Source organism: Cynara cardunculus (assembly GCF_001531365.2).
Source record: "Cynara cardunculus var. scolymus isolate 2C chromosome LG 1, CcrdV1, whole genome shotgun sequence".
Taxonomy (NCBI): Eukaryota; Viridiplantae; Streptophyta; class Magnoliopsida; order Asterales; family Asteraceae; genus Cynara; species Cynara cardunculus.
The window spans coordinates 12,572,713-12,586,891 of record NC_037528.1 but is presented as its reverse complement, the minus strand read 5'-3'; the positions used below and the strand labels follow the sequence as shown (position 1 = coordinate 12,586,891).

Sequence of the window (14,179 nt, the reverse complement as noted above, 5' to 3'; positions counted from 1 at the left end):
TAAAAAGAGTTCAAGTACATAGCGTTATGGATGTGTAACAACACAATCAATTTTTGGGGGGAAATGGACATAAGTAAAACTCAAAGGGTGCAATCCAACCAACACAAATTCTAGAGGGTCAAAAACAAAAAAACTACCGCGATTAGAGAACTCCGTGTGTCTTTGTGTGCCGCTCCGGAGGCGAGAAGTGACATGGATTCGTGCTCATTGACTACGAGCTCTATACCTTACATCACATTCAACTTACAGAACTTATGGCCGTCGAAGAGTCACCGGAAAAAACTCCGGCACCGTCCACTATTCGTCGTAATCTCTTGTTCCTCAACCAAAGATATATGGCGGAAGACACCAAAGTCCAGAATTCTAAGGCCGTCGTCATCTTTTCCCCAACCTTATCGTCGAAACCCCGAAGTAGGTCACTTAGACCACAGTGTCGACATGGATGAACTCGTATCATCGATTAATCAAACAACAAGTGAGCACGAACTGTTTGCTTTGTTGTCCCCTTACAAAAGCCGGCAACTTTCCATACGGTTCATGGTGACCGTCCTTTCCCGTGAAACCGATTGGCAACGATCACTTGCGCTGCTCGATTGGATAAATGAACAAGCTTTGTACACCCCTTCGGTGTACGCGTACAACGTGGTTTTGCGTAATGTGCTTCGAGCAAAGCAATGGGAGATTGCCTATGGACTGTTCGACGAAATGCGCCAAAGAGCTCTTTCACCTGATAGGTATACTTATTCTACTTTAATTACGCATTTTGGGAAAGAGGGTAAGTTTGATGACGCATTGTCTTGGCTTCAGAAGATGGAACATGATCATGTATCTGGTGATCTGGTACTGTATAGCAATCTAATTGAATTATCTCGTAAGCTATGTGATTATTCCAAGGCTATATCAATATTCTCTAGATTGAAGCAATCCGGCATTTGCCCTGATCTCGTTGCCTATAATTCGATGATTAACGTTTTCGGGAAAGCCAAGTTATTTCGTGAAGCACAGGTGCTCATTCAAGAGATGAGATCAGTTGGGGTTAAGCCTGATACAGTTAGCTATTCGACACTATTAAGCACGTATGCCGAAAATCAAAAGTATCTAGAGTCTTTATCAGTGTTTTCTGAGATGAAAGAAGTGAATTGTTTGCCTGACCTTACAACTTGCAATATCATGATAGATGTATATGGTCAACTTGATATGGCCAAAGAAGCCGATCGGTTGTTTTGGAGCATGAGAAAGATGGGGATCGAACCCAATGTGGTCAGTTACAATACCCTCTTGAGAGTGTACGGTGAAGCCGAGCTTTTTGGAGAAGCCATACATTTGTTTAGATTGATGCAGAGAAAAGACATCGATCAAAATGTTGTTACTTATAACACCATGATCAAGATTTACGGCAAGACTCTTGAACACGAGAAAGCTAATAATCTTATTCAAGAAATGCAAAACAGAGGGATAGAACCGAATGCCATAACGTACTCCACGATTATATCTATATGGGATAAGGCTGGGAAGTTAGATCGAGCTGCAACTCTGTTCCAAAAGTTGCGAAGCTCTGGTATTGAGATCGATCAGGTTCTTTATCAGACCATGATTGTGGCTTACGAGCGAGCTGGTTTAGTGGGTCATGCAAAACGATTACTTCAAGAACTTAAACGCCCAGATAACATCCCACGAGCAACAGCAATTATGATTCTTGCTGGAGCTGGGCGTGTAGAAGAGGCCACATGGGTTTTTCGTCAGGCTTATAACGCAGGCCAGGTTAAGGACATATCAGTATACGGATGTATGATTGATCTCTTTTCAAGACACCGAAAGCATGCCAGTGTGATTGAGGTGTTCGATAAGATGAGACAAGCCGGGTATTTTCCGGATTCTAATGCGATCGGTCTTGTCCTAAATGCATACGGGAAGTTGCGGGATTTCGAGAAGGCCGACAGTATATACGTGGAGATGCAGGATGAAGGGTGTGTTTTTCCAGATGAAGTTCACTTTCAAATGGTGAGTATTTATGGTGCAAAAGGGGATTTTGAGAGGATGGAGTCATTATTCGAGAGATTAGATGGTGATCCGAATATCAACAAGAAGGAATTGCATCTTGTTGTTGCTAGTATTTACGAAAGGGCGAATAGATTAAAAGATGCGTCTCGAATTGTGGATAGATTGAAAGATATTGGACTTTTGAGATCGTAATTTATGATGAGAGGTACCAAATACCATGACCTTTTGATTTTAATGTTTGTAAATTTCTTTTATGCTGAATTTTAATTAAATATTATTAACTAAATTATGTATAAATTATTAGATTATTCATGGGTTGTTGCTTGATTATATTTCATGTGGTTTCCCCTGAGAGTGAGAGCATCCCAATGCCCCGGTAAATCATCAAATTTGCAGGTGATTCGCCTCCAATCGAGATAAGTGGGTGATGGTTAATATAATGGAATTGGAATCCATCAAATAAATTTGACTTTGAAGGAATTGAAATTGAATTTGATCACGCGTTTGGTTAGTAAGAATTTGAATGAAATCTCCCAATAGTAGCATGGTGGTGGTGGGTGGTAATGCAATTCAATTACTTCCATTATGCCAAATAACGATGAATTCATTAATTTATGGAATTTGAAGGATTTCATCCATTTCAAAATTTAAATCAACCACAAGAATTTGCCATTCCAATTCCATCAAATCCTTTTGAATTCCGTGAGTTTGACACCTAAAACATCAAATATTTTGCCGTTTTAACGGCAATGATGCTGTGTGAGTTTTCAGACGGCAAAAGTCTTGGGCTCACCATTTTCTTTAGAAAATTATTCTTAAACCCTAAATTTGGCATTTTTTAGAATGTGATTGAAATTGAGTTTTTTTTCCTTCTTGTGTTAATGGTCTACCATATTTGGTGTTTTTTTTACACAAGGTCGGAGATGCTCTAAGATAAAAGAAAAGTAGAAATAAATTTAAAATTTTGGGTTTTTTTCGACACATATTAACCAAAAAGTTATATATTAAGGGTGCGTTTGATACATTGAACATGATATAGCAGAACATAGATTACACAAGGATCTCATCACTGGATAAAGTGTAGTTGGGGATAGTAATGACCGGTAGATTTTCAATCATCGTCAATTATGGTCAATTCGTCGGTGAACCGTAGGGGTTACTACGTAAATGTGTTCATTAGCGCGTTATGCTTTCTCGGTTGCTAGACACAACTAAGGATAGGTGCGTTGGTGTAGCAATCAAGTTTGTTGACATTTCAATTCATAGAGATAGATCTCGGACCTATGAATAGGAATATTCCCGAAACCAACAACATTTTGAGGACTTACAAAAATATTTCGAAGGTACCCTAGATACTAGAAAAGGAATTTTGCAAAAATAGAACAAATTCTGATTAAAAGGTGTCAAAATAGACGGGTTTTATCGAATGTCGATTGACCGGTAAACATTTTCCAGTTTTTTTTTTGAATTTTTTATAAAATAATTAAATATGATTATAAATGATATTATTACACAATCATATTTAATTACATAAATCAATTTAATAGGGTTGAGTTCCGATGAGAAAGAGAATTAAGGTGAGAAGTGTAAAAATCTTTTGCCTCATTTACCCGGTAATGATCTCGTTCATTGCTATGTCTCTTACAAGATAAGATTCTTGATCTTTATCATACTTGTCCGTATCGGTAAATGACACCTGATAAACGCTTACTTGGTAAGAGTTTTACCGGCCCTTAAGAAAGTCTCCACTCCCCTTTCTCAAAAACATTGGGTACAAGATTATAAAAGAGCTACATTACAGAAGTATAGATTTCTTTTGGAATATTAAAAAGATAACTCCATAACTCCATAGGGTTTGCTTAAGAAACACTTCAAGCATTCTCCACAAACAAGCTCATTAGGAGATGTCACAAGTGATAATGCCACTATTAGCTACAACACATTGTCTTTTTAGCCTTGTTTTTGGTTTTAAAGCGCACACTTAGGACCGTTTATCAAACGGCAGCCAGGCAACAGCTTACCGAATGTTTTTACTTTCTTGATGAGCATGACAAGGACCTAAAATCTTACCCGGTAAGAGGCATAGCACTACCGAGAATCTTACAAGGTGAGCAATGACAAGAGCCGGTAAGCGTTTATCAGATAAAAAATGCTTACCAACGATCTACTTTGATGGCCAAGAATCTTAGGTCATAAGATAAGTGAGTGTGACGCTCTTACAGGTAAGCACTTACCCGATAAACGTTTGATAAACTGCTCCTAAGACATCGATCAACAACACCAATAATTTCAGCAAAAAGGTGATTACCAGCAACCCCAACCAACCCTACACAGAAAGCGGTACTTTTTGGCTCACTCCACAGTTGAGGCTAGCAGACACAGTTGAGGCTAGCAGAGGGTCTAAGATCGAAGTGGACAAAGTCACCCACCCTCTACCAACGCCACTATTTAATTGATTGAAAAGCATTTGAATATTCATACTGAAAATACCATCTTATTTGATACAATTCTGATTCCAAATTCTGAAAATAGCTTTTAACTTTTTCCAGCACAATCAAACTTTCAGATAAATTAAGCAGCAAATTTAGGAACTTCCCTGTGCTTGAGGATCTTCTGCTCCAGTTCATCCTTCTTCGCACCAACAACCCTTTCCACCTCTTTTCCTTGTTTTAGCACTACAATTGTTGGCATTGCCTGCACCCCGAATTCTTGTGCCACATCCTACAAATCATCCATTTATCTTGATCGTCAAAACTACACTTTTTTTCATGATTTCAATAATATCACGTTTGGGAACTCCAATTACGGAGTCATGGAGTTGGAATTGGACCAAAATCAGTTCGGACTTAGAACCATCATATTCCAATTCCACAAGTCCGATTCATACCGATCAATCGAGGGTTTTAACAACCCTGAAATCAATAGGCTTAAGCCTATACCTAATTTTGTTAGATTAGGTCGTTTAGATGGAGTAGTCAATCGAATGGTTGGGTTGACCTAATCAATACGCCAAACGTATGATAAAATACCTTTAACTCATCGACATCGATCTTGATGAAGTCGATTTCTTGATATTTAGAAGCGAGAGAGCGGATAAAGGGCTCTAACATCTTGCAAGGTCCACACCATGTTGCCGAGAAATCTACCACCATCAGCTTAGGGGATTGTTTTGACTGATTGTAATGGAGCTGCCAGCGGTTAGAAGAATGGAATTCGATCACTCGCGATTCCTCCGATGATGAATCGCCTTCGGGAGTATTGTCTCCCCCTCCCAACAACGCAGACGCCACGGATCCCATGATCTTTTCTTACACTCACCGTCAACTCGACTGAAAGCGTGGAGACGTTTTGCGGGAGGTGCTTGGCCTAAAAATATCAAGAGTAAATTACATAAATAGTCCTTGGTGCGTTTGGTACGCAGACTACATGAAACAGGACGGGACAAAAAAATAGTCTCATGTTTGGTATGTCATGGAAAAAAAAAACATGGGACAAGGTGTGACTATTTTTAATTTTAGTGGGACAAATCTTTATTTTTTTTGTTCCACCAAAAATTAAAATGACAATATTTTAATTGATTTGTTGTCATTTTATAATTATTATATGATATAAAATAACATTAAACAACATTTATGGGTAATATGGTCATTTTAATAGTTTTGTCTCATCCTGTCCTAGTCATACCAAACATAGGACAGACGATTAGTCATGTCCCGTCCCGTCCTGTCCTGTACCGTCCCGTCCCGTCCCGTCCCGTCCCGTCCTGTCCTGTCCCATCCAGTCTGCGTACCAAACACTGTTTATAGTTTACAAAACCCTTGTTTTTTGCTTGGTAATTGGATTGAAAACATACATGGTCCTTATATGTAATAATGTTTTAAAACAGGTTAAAAATATTTTTTTTAATAATTAGTTAATAGAAATAAGTTTACAATTTGTTTTTATGAATTATTTTTGAAGACTGTAATTCGATTAAATTTTATATCTTACAAATCAAACGTCTCTTTAGAGTTTCAAAACCATACTTGACATCGGGGATGTTTGACAGTTGTTTAATGATTTGATATAAAATGGTTAAGTGATTAGAATGTTTAAGAAACTCTATATTATATAATACACAATAAAATATGAATGTTTAATAATTATTTTTAAGAGAAAGCCTGAATAAACAAATTCACATTCTAACTGAATGAAATATAGTTGTATACCATAACTATTCCTGAAGGGCAAAAGGCCAAATATATAGTCATTAAAGCAAAATATCAAACACCTAGGTGATCAAAAATCCGACGCTACCCATCACCATCTAACACAAACACAATCACCTTCATACCCGTTACCTAACTTGCAAATCTTTTCTGCCAAACATCTGTCGGAACCCTCACAACCAACAACCCAAATTCCTTATTGTTCTTTAATTCTCCCTTCATCTCCTTTAAATCCACTGGTCTCCTCGCCTTCACGTCTACAGCCCACCACCAGTGACGTCGTCTTCGTACCACTCACTGACAACGGTGACAACTCCGACTACACAACGAGACTTGGTCCCATAATGGTAGAAGAAGCAGATAGGTTAAATGGGGAAGAATTGAGACTAGGTGCGGGAGGAGAAAGCCTGTGAGGACTGAGGAGGGATACGATACTTAAAAGTGCATATGGGAAAGAATTGAGACTCTGAGGTTGCGTTTGGTTTGCAGGAATGGAATTGGAGGGATTTGGATATAAAATCCATTTCAATCCTGTGTTTGGTTTACAGGATTGTTAGGATTTATAATCCAGGGATTCGTTTAAAATCCCGTGACCAATGGATTTAAGAATCCTTTGGAAAGAATCCATTCCCGTGGGATTTTGTTTGCCCTAACTTACCGTCTCCATCTTCTCCTCCATATTTCATCGCTTACCGTCTCCATCGCCGTCTCCGTCGCTTTCTCCCACGGTGCGTCTCTTTTCTTCAACCTTCTCCTCCATCGTCGTCTCCATCTCTATGCTGTTTTGTGGTTCATGGTTTTGCTATTTTTTTTTGCAAAATACATGTAGAAACCTGTATCCAACTATATTACAGGTTTAATTTGTATGCTTATAGATGTAGAAACCTGTATCAAACTACATCTCTTTCAGTTCTGTTTTGGGGGTTTTAGACCTTAAATTTGATGTTTTTTCTTGATTTAGATCTTGATATTGATTGAAAGACCTGTTTGATGTAGTCCATTTCAGCTTGACTGCTTCACTGTTTCATACCTAATCTTCATTGTTTCACTTCACTGTTTCATACCTGTTTGATTTAGTCATGATTTCTTGTAAATGGCCAATTCATTGGAATTATTCTTGATGAATTTGTTGTAAATAACTTTCAATCAGTTCTGTTGTTCATTGACTTTAGGGGATTTCTGTCGAGATGGATGAAAATACTGGTGCCTTTGGTGCATCTGGAAAAGAACAGAATTCTTTTTGCGAGGATCTTTCTATTGTATTTGGAAAAGATCGTGCTCAAGGAAATAGAACAAGAGATTTTGTTGAGGCGGAAGAGGAGGTGCGTGGTAAGAAGAGAAAATGTCGAGTAGATCCCATGGCTGACGGATTTAGTAATGCGTTTACTAAACTTGGAGCAACTTTGGAGAAAATGGCGAACAAACTTAACAGGGGTATCGAACGAGAAGAAGAACTTGATAAGAAACGTTCGATGATCACTTCTGAGATATCAAAAATGCAGACATTGGCCCAACCGAAGAAGTTTAAAGTAATTTCATTGATAAGAGGCGATCCTGAAAAGGTGAACATGTTTTGGGACTTGCAAGAAGCAGATAGGGAAGCTTACGTGAATTGGGTTTTGAATAAATGAAAATTTTGGTGGGTAAATGTGTGGTTTTGGAAGAACAATTTGGTAGTTAGATATGTATTTTGGATTAACAAGTTTGGTGGTTAAATATGCATTTTTGGATTAACATGTTTGTTGATTAAATATGCATTTTGGATGAACAAGTTTGATTGTTAAATATGTATTTTAGATTAATAGGTTTGTTGGTTAAATAGGTAGTTTTGAGAAAATGAAAGAGATTTGGTGACTAAAATAATTACAAAAAAAAAAAAAATCCCAATCCAAATCCTACAAACCAAACACATGAATGTATTTTAAATCTAATCCAATCCAAATCCCTCTAAATCCAAATACTTCGAACTCGTGATCAAATTGAAGAAAAAATCAGCATAGATTCAAACTCGTACTCCGTCATGGCCTCGAATCTAACTCTCAACCTAATGGCGAGTATCCCTCCATGGCTCCATCACTTCCTTTTTATCTACATATGCCTTCTCATTCTAATGAAATGATGCCGATATTTTCGCCAATTCAGCAGAACGAGGCCAAGAAGACACATAACAACTATTTAGATGTGCAGCTTTCGTTCATTATCGCTTGCCTTCTGGTTATTACTATTCTGTGTGTAGATGTGCAGAAGCTGACATAGAAGTAGACCAATAGTGATGGCAAGAGGTAGTGGATCTTGAAGATGAAGAGATTAGAGATGGGCGGTACACAGTTTAATTTAAGGTTTTATGTTTACTTTTAAAAATATGCAAATACTTGTATATAACAATGACTTGACATAACTAGCACATACGGGACATTTAATGTGGGTTGTCTAAATGGATGCTTGTGTTATAAATGAAATTCGTAATAAAATAGAAACCAGTGTAATTCCAAAACTCCATAAATAAAAACCAGAGTTTTGGTGAACCACATGGACCATTTTCTCGAATATCAATTACAAATCAAATATTTGATTTTCTTCGTAATTTTGGGATTTTTTAAACAAATATTTATATATAATAACATGGTTCTAAATAACTCGTTCACCGCCATGTCAATCTTTGTAGCTTCACTCTAAGACTTGACTTCCATTGTAGCGCGTTATGACACGTTATGACGCGTTACGACATGCTATGACATGTTACAAAACGTTATTTTGTAACGTGTGGTTTTTTAAATATATAACTTGAGAGTAAAATGATGATTATGTACAAGACCTAAAATGTTAAACAAGCATAAAAAAGAAAAGCGTAACAACTATATGCCTAAATAGGTAAATACTTACTCTCATTCTCATGCACAAAAAGTCGAACATGAATTTTCTTGAAAATTGAAAAAAGTAGTGAGTTGATATTAAAGAGATTTAATCCCGATTTTACACCATCAATATAATTTTTTTATACATTCTATATGTTTTTTTTATTAACCTGGATATCCAACCCGCTATGCGAGCCGACTAATCCCAGGGCGACCACCTGCTTTGCAGATAGCCCGGAGTCACTGCATTTGAACCTCCGTGGCCACAATGAGATTTTTATTCCTTCTTATATTTTGAACCTAGGACCTCCTGGTACTTTTGACCTTTGAAGTCAAGCTCAAACTAATCAAACACCACCCTTGTTGTTTACATTCTATATGTTTGGTATCAATGATTTTTTTTTTTAGTTTTATTATTTTATATGAATTTAATTTGTTCTACATTGTTATTCAAAACATTAACACACACAAGTGTGTGTATATATATATATATATATATTACCATCTTAGAATACGTCTTGAAAAACATGTTGATCTCGTCGTAACTCGTAAGGCTTGAGACTTGACTTCACCGTCACACCATAATAATAAGAAAATTTGAGTTTATTGATCATTTTTGCGATTTAAAAAATATCAGATTTGTTTTAAACAAACCAATTTATCTATTTATCGAATTTTTACATTTTAACAAATTAAAATCACAAGCAACTTTAATTATATTTTAATAGTAATAAAAATAAATCTGATGGTATATATAAACAGACCCTCCAATTCCATGATCAAACCACTTTCCTCCCCCCCCCCAAATTGGATTCAATTCGTTAGAAGCTGCATGAAAGCTCAGAAATCCATATGCTCTCTCCACCAAAACCAGGATGAATTCCTCCTTGCCTTACTGAATTTTGATCTATGAAAACAGATGATTTGATCGAATTCTTTTATAAAACCACCCCTTTTTCCCATTTACCTTCTGTAGTAATCCTTTTACAGGGTTTTTGAGATTTGTCTTAATGGATTTTCGGGATTTGTTTATCCTTATCTTCTTCTGTTTCTCTATTCTTTCACCAGATTTCTTCCTCCAATCATCAGGATTTAGAGAAATGTATATACGTGCATCTCTTTTTAATCGAATCCAATTTTCTGTTCGTAGAATAATGGAGGATTCATTTCTAGTTTTCCAATGTTATTGTTTTTCAGGCCAGCATCAGTGATCAGATTGCCGAATGGTGATTCGTATGGTCATCCTTTTGATCCAACTCGGGTCACCCAAATTTCATGGCACCCAAGGTTTTCTACATAATTTGCGTCAATATGAACATATGCTTTTAACGTTTCTAATTTCCTTTTAATGTCTGGGCCATACAGGGCATTCTTATATAGGAACTTTTTAACAGATAAAGAATGCGATCATCTCATTAAAGTGGTTGGTCTTGGTCATCATTTCCCATATCATTATCGAATTTCTTTCTTAAACTTGATTGTGTTTCTGATATTTTTAATAAACCCTTTAAAAAAAGAATTGAATGCTTTCTTTTTGTAGCTAATTTGCTAACGATTTCTGGTGATTAGGCGAAGGATAAGCTCGAGAAATCTATGGTTGCGGATGTTAAATCGGGTAAGAGTGTAGAAAGTAAGGTTCGTACGAGCTCAGGCATGTTTCTCAAGAAAGCTCAGGTCAGCAACAGCTTCACTACCAACTTTAGTTTTCACATGTCACCTAGTTGTAACAAGAGTTTCAATGATGATTATGTTGCTCATATCAGAATAATAAGTGGCATTTGTTTGCACTTTATATTCATATGTGAATGTTTACTATTTTATATAAAGCATTCTACCATTAGGCTGTAATTTAGTTGGTTCTTCGTTGTTTTGTTCTAGAGGGGGGGGGGTGTCTATGCATACATGGTACCTACGTCATAAGCTTCAAAATTTAGGCTTTTTCTTGAACTTTAACAATTGCATATCCTTTTCTATATCAATCCAACAACTGAAATTTGGTTGGAACCCTCTTCTGTTTGAATCAACACTAGTCCTGGATGAAGGTATTCAATAATTGTCAGTTTGGATTCATCAATATTCTTTTTTTCTTTTCTGTATTTTGTTTTATTATCATAGAGATAGAGGGGTTGTTCCTAATCATTGGGTCATCTTGAATATAGAATTTGTGGATTTTTGCTAGTTGAAGGGAATTAAAAGGATTTGAGTTTTCATATGCTAACGAATAACAAAAAAAAATATTGCATACATCTTTTTTATTATGATTTCCCAGTTATAATCTTCTGATCTTTTACTACCTGAACCAGAAATTCCACCTGTTCCGTAACCATTCATCTTATGGTTCAGGGGAGAACTCCCCAAAAAATGAAAAACTGAGGAACACCCTCGTAACCATATGCACATGTGCATACAAGCAATTCAAAACGTTTCTTGGTTTTAATGCAAGTATGCATGTTATGCACATATGCATGCCAGACAAATTACTTGTAAGCACATGTGCTTAGTGTACATATGAGTTGTTACTTGGGTGTTCCTCAGTTTCTCATTTTTTGTGGTTTCCAATGAACCTGACCCTATGAAATAATGGTTTGTTTGACCCATACTCAGTTATGTTCAAATCAACAGAGCACACACCCTATTGCAAGATTTATATTAGCACTCAAAATTTGTTTTAGAAACATGAGCCTGATTCTGCTTGTTTCATCTTTGAACGGAAGAGAGAGGCAGGCATAAAGTTTCACTTGTCAATTCTATATTTCTACTCAACAAACTACAGTAATTTAAAATTGTACTAACTGTTGCATACATGTACATTTGCACACCTATGCTATGATCTAAAACTAAACCTGTTTCGATAGAGTAATAAATGTAAACATTCTATTTTGAGTTTCTTAACCATAAAATATATGACGTTAGGAATCAAAAGTAACATGGTATTCTTAATTGTTTTATGAAGGATGACGTAGTTGCTGGTATTGAATCAAGAATTTCTGTTTGGACATTCCTTCCTGTAGAAAACGGGGAGGCTATGCAAATATTGCATTACGAGAATGGTCAAAAATACGAGCCACACTGGGATTACTTTCATGATAAAATCAATCAGGCAGTGGGTGGTCACAGGATAGCCACTGTACTTATGTATTTGTCTAATGTTGAGAAAGGTGGGGAGACCGTATTCCCCCATTCAGAGGTACGTTTTATTTGGTTGATATTGACTACGCTTACCATTGTTGTTTGCTTTCATCTTCCCGTTTTGATCTGTTTCTGATGGTCTCCAGATAAAAGAATCTCAACCGAAAGCTGAGGAGGACTGGTCTGAATGTGCAAAAAAGGGCTATGCTGGTATGTTAATTCACAGAGATGGAAATTATGTGCTCTCTTGCATTATGCAAATATGTGGATAACTGTGTTACGCCAACTTGCGTTTACCTTGACTAATCCTAATGGGTCCTGAAGATAATAGCCCGACAAACCTCCAATGGCCCTGAGGGTAATTGAACCAACGACTACTGGGGAGCAAACCCAAGGTCTCACCAGTTAAGTTATCTCAAAGGGTATGCAAATAAGTTGTTTTTGCACCAAAACCTTCTCGTCATTAAGTGGGTAAGAGGATTTTGGGATGTGATAGTGTATGACATCCCGTCTTACATCACATATAAATTATAGTTGGGATCCCCTAATAAGTCATAGATTGTAGGTTGCTAATAACTTCTGTTATTGTTTTAAGTTGATTTGGAAGTCATTAGGTCAGTCTGCTACTTTGGGTTTGAGTGGTATTAGAATGGTGGCCCCCTAGAGGTGTCATGGGTTGGACTTATGTATCTTCTATGAATATTGACTATGAGTTTGTTTGGGTTTTTTTGTACCGATGAAGTTGGGAAGATTGTGACATCCCATCTCATATCCCTTATGAATTATAATTGTGAGCCTCTTATTAGTCAGTAAGTCACTGGTGTCAACTACTATAACTTCCACCATAGTTTTATCTTGATTTACCTTGAGTCATTTCTTGGTAATTAAGTTGAAAACGCATGTTTGTTGAGTTTGCAGTGAAACCCAAGAAGGGTGACGCGCTGTTGTTCTTTAGCCTTCATCCTAACGCCACAATTGACCCTTTGAGCTTGCATGGGAGCTGCCCCGTGATTGAGGGGGAGAAATGGTCCGCAACCAAATGGATCCACGTCAGGAGTTTCAGTCATAGGCGAAGTAGAAAGCAAGGGTGCTGGGACGAAAATGCCAATTGTGCTGCATGGGCTGTTCGTGGCGAATGTGATAAGAACCCTCTCTATATGGTGGGTTCTGCTGATGCTCCTGGAAACTGTAGGAAGAGTTGTAAAGTATGTTAGTTTTGCTGCTGCTTATGTGTTTTTGTTTGTGTAATTATTGTATATAACAAACACCCAGTTTGTGATCATGGCCCCCTCATAGAATGGATATAAAAAGTGGGTTAGAAACACTACGTACTCTGTAATCTGAGTTTGGAGGATACATACAGGTTTTGATTCTTTTTCTATAAAGACCATGGTTGATTGGTTGTCTCTGTTTCAGCTATGGGGTTTCATTTTGCAAAAGCCAAGTGACATTTTTTTTATCAACCTAGATATCCAACCCGCTATATGAGCCGACTAATCCCAGGACGACCACCTGCTTTGCAGATAGCCCGAAATCACCGCATTTGAATCTTCATAGCCACAAAGGGATTTTTATTTCTCCTTGGATTTGAACCTGGGACCTCCAGGTACTTTTGACCTTTAGAGCCAAACTCAAACCAATTAGACACCACCCTTGTGGTTGCCAAGTGACATTTTTGTCATAGCTTCTTGCTTTGATATCTCATCTACACATAAATGTGTTGAAATTCTGAGTCCCTTGTAAATGTGTTGGAAGAAATTTTGATTATGCTTTTGGTTAATTTAGATAACCAATCAGATTATATGTAGAACCTCTTCTTTCTCTACAACATTTTTCGTATACTTTAAAATGGAGAAAATGAAGATTTTTTTAAAAAATAAAGAAAGTACAAAAAAGAGTATGAAATTTCTAAATTTGGATATCTTCCAAAAAATTATTATTATAAAAGAGAAACAATTTTTTTTAATTATATTTCTACCAATAAGA

General features: G+C 36.8%; 3 protein-coding genes across 3 annotated transcripts; 2 read left to right on the top strand and 1 right to left on the bottom strand.

The window, feature by feature from the left end:
- Positions 1-192: 192 nt before the first annotated feature.
- On the top strand, positions 193-2,236 carry LOC112507990 (pentatricopeptide repeat-containing protein At5g39980, chloroplastic). The gene has a single exon (XM_025112766.1). It carries the CDS (start codon positions 193-195, stop codon positions 2,191-2,193), a length of 2,001 nt encoding a protein of 666 aa, XP_024968534.1. The 3' UTR covers positions 2,194-2,236.
- A 2,163-nt stretch (positions 2,237-4,399) lies between these two features.
- LOC112513308 (thioredoxin H2-like) lies at positions 4,400-5,364 on the bottom strand. Its single transcript, XM_025119540.1, has 2 exons — positions 5,031-5,364; positions 4,400-4,722 (listed from the first exon to the last, which is right to left on the bottom strand). Exons 1-2 carry the CDS (start codon positions 5,298-5,300, stop codon positions 4,573-4,575), a joined length of 420 nt encoding a protein of 139 aa, XP_024975308.1. The 5' UTR covers positions 5,301-5,364; the 3' UTR covers positions 4,400-4,572.
- A 4,710-nt stretch (positions 5,365-10,074) lies between these two features.
- On the top strand, positions 10,075-13,407 carry LOC112513301 (probable prolyl 4-hydroxylase 6). The gene is made up of 7 exons (XM_025119527.1): positions 10,075-10,166; positions 10,262-10,351; positions 10,430-10,487; positions 10,634-10,738; positions 12,018-12,251; positions 12,340-12,403; positions 13,112-13,407. The coding sequence occupies exons 1-7, from the start codon at positions 10,075-10,077 to the stop codon at positions 13,405-13,407; spliced, it is 939 nt and encodes a 312-aa protein (XP_024975295.1).
- The last annotated feature ends 772 nt before the right edge of the window (positions 13,408-14,179 follow it).